General features: G+C 30.7%; 1 protein-coding gene across 1 annotated transcript in view; it reads left to right on the forward strand.

Moving 5' to 3' along the window:
- LOC134694596 (epidermal growth factor receptor-like) overlaps positions 1-6344 on the forward strand; it is a 28622-nt gene extending 22278 nt beyond the window's left edge. Inside the window, exons 16-18 of the mRNA XM_063555628.1 lie at positions 238-391; positions 1673-1816; positions 3782-6344. Coding sequence (XP_063411698.1) covers positions 238-391; positions 1673-1792 — 274 coding nt within the window. The 3' untranslated portion in view covers positions 1793-1816; positions 3782-6344. The remainder of the gene's footprint in view (positions 1-237; positions 392-1672; positions 1817-3781) is intronic.
- The last annotated feature ends 7073 nt before the right edge of the window (positions 6345-13417 follow it).

Raw genomic sequence — 13417 nt, forward strand, 5'->3', positions numbered from 1 at the left:
GCCTTCGGCTGTTATCTGCTCTATGGTCGGGTGGTTGTCGCTTTGACATATTCACCATTTCCTTTCTCAATTTTATTGAAACTTAGTATACATGTTCCCTATGATATAATCTTTCTAATCTTAATTCCAAATTAGAGTTTTTATCCCCAATTTCAGGTTCCTCTAAACATAGAAATGATAGTGCGAGTAGGGCATCCGTGTACTATGGACACATTATTGTTTTTTTTATGATTTTAGAGCTGAATTACTGAAGAACATAGCTATAACAGGTGGTGTAATAGTATTTGTTGCTTTTGTCGTGGTCTTAGGTATTTTGTTGAGGAGAAGGTTTCAACAAAATAGGGCGAATGTGCCTAATGGTACTACCAGAATGACAGGATTCCAGAATGAGGTATACTTGAGGTCCCCGTGTGTGTTATTATATGATAAATTCGTGCATTGGCCGTACAAACTTACATGATTGACAGGTAGATAATTATTTATTAACGATTTATATGATTATAAATATTTTACAGGAAGCACTTGATGAAATACATTTTAAATCTTTGGGGAAATACACTTTTGTTTTAGATGTCTCTCTGTCACTCATGCCAATATCAAAGTGTCTTATGTTTCAGATAGGACTAACAGACTCTTTCACCCATTATGACCATGATGACTAGTTTAAGGTTCAGCATTTAATTATATGCATTGTAATTTGTAACACAAACGCCAATAGTTGGGGAATATTAAGCATCTCAATTATCAAAATTGGTGTTTTTTTTTAAACTGCTATGTCACCAGACTGCGTAATTTTTCTGAAAAAATGGTTAGTTCAAATTTTATGAAATTTATATATTTTGATTAAAGGGTCAAAGTAAATACTTTGTCAAAATTTTATGAAAATTAAACGAGTCAAATTAATTTTCGTAAAGTGAACCACCTTAAGGTTAGTTTTTTTCACATAAGTAAATAACTTATCACTGACTCTTACCAAGAAACCGTAAACATGTTTATTTTTTGCGTTCCTTTTAAGATATTAATTTATTTTAATGTTTCACTTTAAAACTGTAGACAATATTGAGAACTTGTCTGAATTCAAAACAATGGGACAAACTTTTGCAAAATTGTGTAATTGTTAAAACTGAAAATTTAAAAGACACAAATTTTAAACACAACTCATAGTATTAGTTACATATGGCGGTAGTGACCATTTTTTGTATACATATGAGGTTAGTAAACTCCCCACAGGATGAAAGTGAATTTAAATAACCGACTACATGTATCTCATTTACATTCGCCATTTACAGTATTGTCCTACATGTATCACAGTCTTCATTATAAAGAACATACTGTCATTGGATTATACAAACACAAATGCCAACAGCGTGTTGATACGCTTTCTATATTGATTAAAATTGTTCATCATCAATTTCTATGAGACTTTTTTCTAAACACCGTGTCGATGTTTTTGTTTTATAAAAGGACGTAACACCGCTACTTATCATGTGTTTAAACACGCCCCGCCTACTAACCCCATATTAATTTATACACGGTTTACACCTGAAACCTTTAAACCAGTGATATTCATAGTAAGCTCAAGAAAGTAAGATACTAATATGTATGCATGTAATAGTGAGTATATTTAAAGCATTATGAAATAGTGATTTTCTGAATATGTTGATGTTTACAGGGAAATACTTTGATGCATTCACCAATTATTATAAATGACAACAATTACCTAACGGAAAGATTGAGTAATACAACAGATGATGCACACGGGTTTATGCAGATGGAAACAGATTCTCATTAACACGGTTTTAACATGAAACGATAGGTAGCGTATCCCAAGTCATGGGAAGTTCAATCTATAACATGAAAACTTGTGTATCTTTATCATATGAAGCCTTACTTTTACCCATGTAGGTAAAAAAAATGAATCAACCATGGTTATTCGAACACATGAGTATGATGTATTCTGTTATTATAGTGAGATGGTCACAACATTATTAAGTCTTCAAAGTTATCCAGGGTAGGTTCGAAATCGAATAAGCCCCAGCCTCCCTAACTTAAGTGAAGAAAGATTGCCAACAACATAACAACGCTGAAATATTAAGTTAGCTATTTTGAGTCAAGTGTGTTTTGTATCACTTCGTGTGATACTGCAATCAGTTTTTCTTTCTTTCAAATTGTTTATCTCTGAATGTATTTATTGGATTGAAACATATTTTTGTCTGCTTATTTGTATGAAGTTGTCAAGGTGGAAGATAAACTGAACTGGATATAATGAATAAAAATTACTTCAAAGCAACTTTTTTCCTCTATGATAAAAACCTTTGCGATGAAGAAAAACAACTTGCAGTGTAAAACTAGTCAGCATGTAAGCTATCTGCAATAAGATTTCATAAAAATCGTGGCTATTTTCTCGAAAAGAAGCTTGATTTAAAGCGTTTATAGAAAACAAAAAAATCTCAGCAAATTGTGTTTTTTCTGAGTGGGATGACCTAAATCGTCGGTTTTGGCACTGACAGGTAATTTTATTTACATAGCTTCTCATTATGAGTGTTATCTGGAAATGTATAAGATCTAAATGAATTTTAAAATGGTTACACTAAAAGAATCGCAAAATACATCCGCACTGGACATTTCAGTAACGTCTGATTTCTGTCACAGGTGTCACTCAAATTTAGCTTTAAAATGTGTTGCAGTCTTATAGTGCTATCTCTAAAACTATGAACTAGTGAAGGTTGAAATTATAAATTGCAAAGGGTGTATTTGTGTAATATTTCATGTTAGCTCAACTATCAAAATTACAAAAAACGTATTATTTTGTATTTCAGTATTTAATTAATCAATGCAATAAGACAGGGTGGAAATCATTTAAAGAAAGTAAACAATGCATTTAATTAATTCTGCCCAGCTATTTTACTGCAAAAGCGCAGGTAATTTCGGTCAAGTTCGAAGACATTTTACAGTTAATTTTTTTGACATCGCTATTTATATTGATTCATTAAGTATCTACAGGGATAATGGCTGTACATTAAATATTAATAAGGAAAGCGCTTCATTTTTTTATGCAATTGTTTACAAATTCAGCAACTAGTTATTGATGGTTTAAAAGGCACAGACCCATTTTATCGTCTCCGAACGACATGAATGGAAGTAATAAACGTATAGTTCTGTGTCCAAACTATGTCTAAAACAATCTGTAAAAAATATAAAATGTATTGTGAGTGATTCTAAATAATTCGTTTAACAAGGTTTCGGATGTCATAATTGTGGTGGAATCAAACCTCATGAAGTGGTTATTGCAAGCTTCATGCGATTGGGTTGTCTTTCACGGTAATATTTGTGTTGCAAGTGAAATAGTTATATTGCAATAAGCTGAAATTAGAGTATTTGCAATCATATTATAATTTTTTCCTTGTTTTTCGTTTGTGACCTGGATTTATTTTCTCTCAATCGATGTATACTTATGATGCCTTATGCATTATCAATTCTTATATTTATTTTTCAATATTTATTTCATTTCTGAATACGTTCAAAAATAACTTAAAATTAGTATGCATTGAGGGGCCTTTCATAGATGACTATGTATTATGGTGACCAAAGTTGCTAATTTCTATGTAATTTGATCTCTGGTTTGGAGTTGTCTTAATTACAATCATACCACGTCTTCTCAATTTCATATTTTCATATTTATTAAAGATAGCTCTTTATATTGCATGTAATTAATATTCCTTCTTCCAAAATAATAGCCAATACGCTTAAGTTACTGATCATTTTGAATATGTTTTTTAAGGTAGCTCTTCAGTGTGGAGTAAAAAAAATGACAATAGTAAAGAGCAAGGAGGATCCAACAGTCGAAAATGTTTTGCCAAATGCAGCTATGGAAATTATTCTCGGGCTTCTAACACGAGACGACTTGTATTACTGACGAGTATTTAAATACGGCGAAACTATTTTGTATCATACAGTAGTTTTTTTTTTTATATTTTATTTATTTACATATATAGCAAATAACATTATGCATTTCTACATCGCTTATTGTTTGGTTCATAATGAAGAAAACAATCGTTCTTTTGTATAACCTGATTACACATGTGGAAATTATCAATTGATTTGACTAGTATATAATAGAGCCTGTAATTCAGTGGTTGTCGTTTGTTGACGTGTTACATTTTTTTTTTTTTTTTTTTATATAAATAAGGCAGTTATTTTTCTCGTTTGAATGGTTTTACATTGTCATTTCGGAGCCTTTTATAGCTGACGATGCGGTATTTGCCTTGTTCATTTTTGAAGGCCGTACAGTGAACTATAGTTGTTAATGTCTGTGTCATTTTTGGTCTCTTGTGGACAGTTTTCTTATTTGCAATCATACCAAATCTTCTTTTTTGAAATAGTTGTTGACTTTCAAATTGTTCACATCTGAAATTATTTGCTGGATCTGGAAATTTATAAGAGCTAGCTAAATTTTAAAACGCTTCTACTATGCTTATACTATAAGAATGGCAAAATGTAACAACACTGCACATTTATGTAACGTCTGACTAAAAATTTCAAAATGCGAGCTTAAATTTAAGCGATTATAAAGATAATCTCTTTGAAACAAACGGATTATAATTTCTAAAATTAATAATCATATATGAATAGACAGCTGAAGTTATTTGATCGTCCATTTAAAAGCTTTTGAGTAATAAAAACATAGGAAATTCGTCTTCACAATATGTTGACAAAATGATTGCAATTCCTTCTCATTAGTTGCAATGTATGACTTTTACTTACCTGTTGTTTAAAAGTCAATTAAGTCGGTGTATTGAATTTGTGACATTTCATAAACTGTATTTACAGAACGGATGTGATGTTTGAATATATAGATATTGATAAGATTTTTTATATATATGTGCTTTTTACAATTAATTTGCAAATTAGTTTTTTACTTCATATTTGCATATATTTAAGTAAGTTGCATTTACTATATTTATGGCATGCTTGAAATTTAGTTTTTTAAAAGCATATGTGTATGTATTTGAGAGATGAAAACTTACAAAAAAAACCTATTATTGGTCATTATAACTACATATTAGTACCTACGTACATGAAATTTTGGAGGGGTCTTTTTTTCGTTTGGCTTATTATACTCTAATATGTATTAACATTGTATATCAACTTTTTTCACAGTAGTATCATGCATATGATTTAGATAAAAAAAAAGCACTGTGTCAAATTTCAAATTTTTTTTTTTTTCCAAACGATATACCTGGATCGATTTTAGGGATTTGGAAAGATACAGTTATAGTCAAAACATTCTTTCAAACAGTAGTTTTTGAATTTTGAAAATTGCAAAGGTTTTTTCGCATATTTTAAGGTGGTATCTAACACTACAGGGAGATAAATGTGAAAAATCTTCTGATCGTTTTAAAAACGTTGCGTTTCAAGGGAATATTAAACTTTTCAATGATCAAAGTAAGTGTCTGTTAAACTGCTATATAACCAGTGTATTATTTCTTAAAATCGGTTGGTTCATTTTTTTTTAAATTTTTAAATTTTTGTCATAGGGTTAAAATAAATACTCTGTCAAAGTTTTATAAAAATTAAACGAGCCACCTATTTAAGTTAAAGTGTTTGGTACCACTTCAAAGTAATTGTCAAAGCTTTTACTATACCTATGATGACCTTTTCACTTATAGTGCTACATATATGTGTTTCAATGGTCAGTAGTCTTGCACTAGTCTATCCATTTTTAAACGCAACTGACATGAAAACAATTTTCCTTAATTTTTCTAAATTTATCATTCGTTAATGTAAGACTTTTTCGGGAGTTTCTACCTTTTAATCTACTATTTAAAGTAAGCATTGTCCGGAATCAATACATGATGTTACATATTGTGAGAGACATGCTCACCATCTATGCAGAACATGAAACAATCGTTAAGATAATATACTTGTTAAATCAAAGTCGAAATTTTTCACACAATTCAAAATGTTACTCATTTAAAAAAAATGTTTTTTTATGCATAATGTAGTTTTTATTTCATCTGTATTTATAAGAACCACCTGTTAGTGGCATTTGATTTTATTGTTTTACATTCAAAAGTAAAAATCAAAGTATAATTTAATTAATTTGAAGAACACAAGATGACATGGTAAATCGGTTCATGAGCCTGTATTTTTTTCAGTGGGTGTCTTTGTGTTCAGTATATATAAATAAAACAAATAGAATTGGTGTATAATTTTTTGTTGTATTGTGTTGTTCTACCACGTTTCCAAGTAAGGGGAATGATTGCGTCTGGAATATATGTTTTTAAAACCCGCCACAGCTGGTGAACTGATTTTGTATTGTTCTGTGAACAATCGGGTTTTAGTTAAAGGGTTTTGAAATATCTTTCGATTTCCTTTGGATAAACATTAAAGATATTTGTTACAAATTGTTTCAATTTTTTTAGCAAAGTTATTTTTTTAACATGTGGTGTAACGTATATTATACATACATGTAGGAAAAAAATTCTCCCCAAGATAATAGTTATCAAAGGTACCAGGATTATAATTTAGTACGTCAGACGCGCGTTTCGTCTACATAAGACTGATCAGTGATGCTCATATCAAAATATTCATAAAGCCAAACAATTACAAAGTTAAATATTACTTTGATGAAGATCATTGAGAATCCAAAATTCTAAAAAGTTGTGCCAAATACGGCTAAGGTAATCTAAAAAAACAAATGTATCCTGGGATACGAAAATCCTTAGTTATTAGAAAAATTCAATCTTTTAACACTTTTTAACACTGTTAACATCTACACATGAAAATAATCATCACCATATATAGTGTCTGCTTTTCTTAATTTGTCTTTTTTCAAAGATTTTGCCTTCATGATATTTGAATGGGTTTTTTAATATATAATCTGTACACAATAAGATGATAATTACCTAGAAAAGGATATTTTTAAAGGTTTGGGCCTCGCTTAATGCTTCTCTCATTGACTTTTTAGCTAAGAATTAAATGTGTCGTTTTGTAATTCATTGGGGTGTGAAAGCGTTGTACAAAATACTGTTTGTACGAAGCGCGGAACACTTTATTCTCAAAATATGAAAACGGTCAACGCTTTTACAATACTAGAAAATCAAAAGAAGCATTGAATATTTATACATATTTGTATTTACATTTTGTCGCTATGATCATAAAAACACGATTACTATTAAATTCCTTTTATTGACATTTTATTGAAGAAGCTCGTGTTATTATGAATTTTACAATTAATTGAAATGAAGGTTTGTTTCATAATGACGCGAGATCACTCATATACAACAGAGTAATGTATTATAATGTAACATACATCTAATTTAATTTTTCAACTGTACTATTTTAACTATACTATCATAGTCATTATTGTTTCCGTTAAAATGTTAAAATAAGAAACATACTAGTTGTTTCCTTTTTAATTTCCTTTAACATATTTAAGGATATGACGTATGTGATATTGTTTTCTTTACTTACTGGCAAAATTGGACTCTAACCAACATATTTGTCGTGCGAAGTATGGTTTATAAAGTAAGTAAGCAAATACACACATATTTACATGTACATTTTTATACTCTTTAAGTCCTTAAACTCACTGAACTTTCCTCCAACCTGTTTTTGTGATGATTTGAAAACGATGCAACTGCTTAACTCAACAATCATTTAAGGTTACGATCATTAAATTAAATCGGGGGATATTTCCATACTTTTACATTACCAAAAGGAAATTTCCATTTTTCTTTTTTAGCTCACATGGCCCACAGGGCCAAATGAGCTTTTCTCTTTATTTGGGGCAGTCGTCCGTCGTCGTCCTGCGTCCTTCGTTCGGCGTTAACTTCTACAAAAATCTTCTAAAAACTGCTGAGCCAAATTTAACCAAACTTGGCCACAATCATCATTAGGGTATTTAGTTTTAAAAATGTGTCCGGTGACCTGGCCAACAAACCAAAATGGCCGCCTTGGCTTAAAATAGAACAAAGGGGTAAAATGCACTTTTAGGCGTATTACTCGAAAACCAAAGCATTTAGAGCAAATCTGCTAAAACAAAATTGTTTATCAGGTCAAGATTTATTTGCCCTGAAATTTTCAGATGAATCGAACATTCCGTTGTTAGGTTGCTCTCCCTAAATTGATTAGTTTTAAGGAAATTTTGCTATTTTTGGTTATTATCTTGAATATTATCATAGATAGAGATACACTGTTAACAGCAATAATGTTCAACAAAGTATGATATATAAACATGACAAATAAGTCAACATGACCAAAATGGTCAGTTGACCCCTTCATATCATTGCCCTTTATAGTCAATGTTTCACCATTTTTCGTAAATCTTATGATCTTTTTAAAGAATGTTCTCCTCTAAAACTACTGGGCCAAATTTAACCAAACTTAGCCATAATCATCATTGGGGTATCTTGTTTAAAAAAAATGTGTATTGTAACTTGGCTTACCAACCAAGATGGCCGCCATGGCTAATAAATAGACTGAGTCACATTTTTTAAGACTAAAGGGGGTAAAATGCAGTTTTTGGCTTATAACTCAAACACCAAAGCATTTAGAGCAAATCTGACAAAGGGGAAAATTGTTGATCAGGTCAAGATCTATCTCCCAAGAAATTTTAAGATTAATCGGATAACTGGTTGTTAAGTTGCTGCCCCTGAATTGGTAATTTTAAGGAAATTTTGCTGTTTTTTGTTTTTATGATGAATATCATTATAGATAGAGATAAACTGTAAACAGCAATAATGTACTAGTACATCAAATTAAGACCTAAAAATAAGTTAGCATGACTAAAATGGTCAATTGACCCCCTAAGGAGTGCATGCCCTTCATAAAATTTCCCACAGGAACTACTTGGCCAAATTCGTTATAGATAGAGGTAATGGTAAGCAGCAATAATGTTTAGTAAAGTAAGATCTACTAACACATCACCATCACCAAAACGCAATTTTATCATGAATCTATCTGTGTCCTTTGTTAAATATTCATATACTAAGGTGAGCGACAAAGGCTCTTTATAGTCTCTGGTTAAACATGTTACTGGTGCCAAAAGGCCATATTGACCTAACAGGAATCACATTCTGCGCAGAAAATTTTTTTTTTACATAAATAAGGCCGTTAGTTTTCTCGTTTGAATTGTTTTACATTGTCTTATCGGGGCCTTTTATATCTGACTATGCGGTATGGACTTTGCTCGTTGTTGAAGGCCGTACAGTAACCTATAGTTATGTTTGTGTCATTTTGGTCTTTTGTGGATAGTTATCGCATTGGCTATCATACCACATCTTCTTTTTTTATATTCACCGTTACCAAATCCGACATCTAGAAGCTAGGATGACTAACGTTTGTGAACAACTGGATATATGCGCAGCCAATACATTACCCGAATACTATATTTTCGATTTTTTCAATGTAACGACAAAGAGGCAACACCAATTCAAGAAAATGTGGAGAATATAAGGACTTGAAGAATATTTGATCTTAAATTTTACAAGACTATTGACACTCACGAGGGGAATTTGTTAAGCCAAAATATGTGTCAATACGATTACATAACATCATCTTTGTATACGACCATCTTAAATGTAGTACCGTTATGCAAAAATCAAGATTATGTATGTATGTATTAAAATAAATAGAGGTAACATCAGTTTACCTCTAGGCGAGAGTCATTAATCAAATGAGAGAAAACAAATCCGGGTAACACACTTTAACCGAGTGGAACACATATACTTTACATAAGTTGTCTGAATCAGTGACAACAATAATCGATGGTGATACAAGGCTCAAGACTAATTGTGTGTATACAAATGGGATAAATAACAACTCACAGATGTTAAATATTTTCTTTTTCTTTGGCTTCGATTGAAAATGCTTCTGAGATACTGTGGCACTAAATCTCCTTGCACTTTGCCTTAACAAATTGACAGATCTAACAATTTTTCCAATTTTAAAATGTATGTACACAAAAACATAGTTATTTCCTAAACATATACATTGTTTGTTTAGCTTATCATTTTTATTTGTTATTGACTGCATCATTTAAACAATGATTGCATATGTTAGGGTGTACATATTTCCGCGTTATTTGTTTTAAGCATTTTAGCTATGATTTCATACATTAGGATGTAAATCTTTCCGCGTTATACACTTTTCACATCCCTTAAAATGTTCTAAATGTATAAGCCGTATGGAACAGTATTATCATAACTACAGTATGGGAACGGACGTGTACGGTTTTCTTATAATTGTTCATACGGGAGACTGTCAAGCGGTGCTCCGACATTTGCAAAATAACAAGTTGCTTGATGGAAACTTTGACGAACTCTTATGTTACTATATAACGTTTCTGCTTGAAGTTTTGATAGCTTAAAGATTCTTTATGTAAATGGGAACCAATAAAATAAAAAGAAAGATATATGCATCCAAACGTTTTCCTTATAATGATGGAGCTCCGTGTGAAACGATCAAAATTGTCACACAACAGCGACCAAAAATGTCAAAAAAACATCGGAAAATCAATGTTTGCTACCTGAATGTTCACATGTACCTTTTCTGAAATATAGTCTTATCTGTCTGAAAGTGTCAAAGCCATTGTCCAAGAAAAAACTAAATATATTCATTTTCTCCATGTCGAATATTTTAATTGACTGAACAATTGCCGGCGAGTTTACTGTAATATCACTCGCAGCCTTCGTGTCGATCACTAAAGCTTTCCTGTAGAATTGCTTGGCCGAATTCGTTTTTTAAATACATTGCATATGCATTGTATCGGTTTGCTTTTTGCTGTTCTATTATATGCATATATAGTATTTGAAGTGACAATAAGCATAAAACCAGTTATTTCACAATTAAAAAACCCTTTTAAGGTGACTATATCAGATACACACACAACATGTGTACACATAGATAAAAAAAGTTTTGGTATGATTGCAAATGAGACAACTTTCAACAACAGACCAAAATGAAACAGAAATTACCAAACTTTATGTCACCGTACAGTCGTCCACAATGAACAAACCCCATACCGCAGTCAGCTATAAAATGCCCCGAAATAACCATGTAAAACTAGAAAACTAACGGCTTATCTATGTACAAAAAAACAAACGAAAAACAATTATGTAACATAAACAAACAGCCACTGGATAAGTATACAAGACAAAAAAAAAGGACAGTACAAAATGTGTTAAGAATTTAATCTAAAATAAAATTGAAAATAATCCTCGTACAAAATTAAAAAAAATATATATATTAGCTGCAATAAGTGAAATAAGCCATTACGCTTAAATCCTAGGCAATAAGCTAACGTCTAGGCATTAAGTTATTGCCTCAAATTTTCAGGCATTAAGCTTAAATCCTGAAATATGATGATGATTATTCATCCTTTTGCCAAACATAGTTTTAAGCAATACGTAAACTATGGAATTGATGCAAATTTGGTGACTTATTCTTGATATATAGTGGTTTTTTAATCATATTTCAAATTTTTCATGTGCTAATATACATTCATTTGACAAATCTTCAAAGGTAAATTTATTTAGTAATTTCGATAGTTAAAAACATAATTTATTCATACTTTATCATGGTTTTACAAAATATTATGAAGATTTTATTAACAAAAATGATTGTATCCAATTAAAAAGGGCGGAGATTCTATAGAATAATTATAATACTTCATTGAAAATTATACAATTCACTAGTCGAGCTGGTTTGAACTGGTCAAAGTAGACAAAATTAAGACATGATTCTTTGCTCATAACATTTTCAAACTTTTTTATTGGATAAGTAAATTTTCTGTTAACAGTTCCAATGTTTGTTTAATAGACATGATATATAAGTAAATTTTCTTTGTTGACAGTTCCACAACTTGTGATAACAAAATTATCTTAACACAAATTTCTATCATGTTTTTTATTTCTAAATTATTATTTGATGCGTTATAAAATACATAACATAATTTGTTAGTGATTTTATTTCGTGTCTCTTGTGGACAGTTGTCTCATTAGCAATCATACCTTATCTTTTTTTCTGTTTAGGATGAAAATGGGCCCTTTGGTTTTGTATCGGTAAAATTCGAAATGTGTCTGTTGCTCATATATAACATATTTAAAGTACTCAGTGTTAATAGGAAAGATGCACGATTGAAATATTTATAATCAGATTGTTCAATTATAATATAAAACTCAGTGTTGTTTCAAAGAGTTTAAATGTACAATTATAATATCAATATGATTTACCGTCCTTAAATTTAAAACTAATTATTTTCATATAATAAATCGTTTTTCTACCAACTAAACATTTGCTAAAGGGGTTGTTAAATCTGTTACAATATTTCAATTTTTCCATTTGCTATTTTCTTTTACACCAACACTTTAGACAGCAGTTTGGACATACTAGCATCGATATGCATGCTGAGACGTGTCCTAACTTTATCACAATTTTTGTTCTAAGAATATATCATAGTACATATCTGATGACAGTTTCGATACACCGGCCCCAGTTCTCGTAATGTTAATATGTACAGTAACCAACATATTTGTATTTATATGATTAAAAGTCTTTGATTTACTCGCATTTATATTTAAGGCATTCAGCATTTGTTAAGCGTAATGCCTGCACACAATTTTTTTCTTAGGATTTCAGATTAAATCCTAGGATTTAAGACTAATGCCTAACATAATTTAGGCAATAGTTATACTGCCTAGGCGTTAGCTTATTGGCTAAGATTTAACGTTAATGCCTAATTTCACTCATTGCCTCTAACATATATACCAAAAAGGTGATTAGATTCTCTGGAAGGATGATTAGCATATTTTGAATTTTACTTTATATATTATTTACCAACAATTTAAAAAAAATATATATATTTGAACAATACAACACATAATTTGATGTGTACCATAGTTCGATTGATTTTCCATTGAAAAAGTGTAAGGGTATCGACACATACACCCCAGTTCAATATCGACCCTCTGATTGGTTTACCAGAAGATTGAAAATGGTCATGTGGTGTATGTTAGATACCTCACATTTTTAGCCAATAACTACAATGTAACACATTTTCTTTCCTGTGATATCAGTTGTGAACTTTGACTCGTGTCATTTACCAAATAAGAAAGCGATTGTCTTTGTGTAGATAAGCAATAGGATGAACTAAATTTCACTCGTGAAAATTAGCTCCTCCTTTGGTATATCTGCACATTCCCAACACTTTTTAATTTGGTATCTATAACAAGGAATCCGAATGTAGTAGCTAACCGCTGATCCAAGAAAATACACGTATATGTAAATAAACATGATATCAATATTAGAAGATGTGGCATAATTTCAAATGAGATGTCTGTTTATTACAAGCTATAGCTACTGGTAGCAAAAGCTGGAGCAAAAAATTAAATGTTATCAAGGATGGTAGAAAACT

The sequence above is a fragment of the Mytilus trossulus genome, chromosome 13, assembly GCF_036588685.1.
Source record: "Mytilus trossulus isolate FHL-02 chromosome 13, PNRI_Mtr1.1.1.hap1, whole genome shotgun sequence".
NCBI classification, from domain to species: domain Eukaryota; kingdom Metazoa; phylum Mollusca; class Bivalvia; order Mytilida; family Mytilidae; genus Mytilus; species Mytilus trossulus.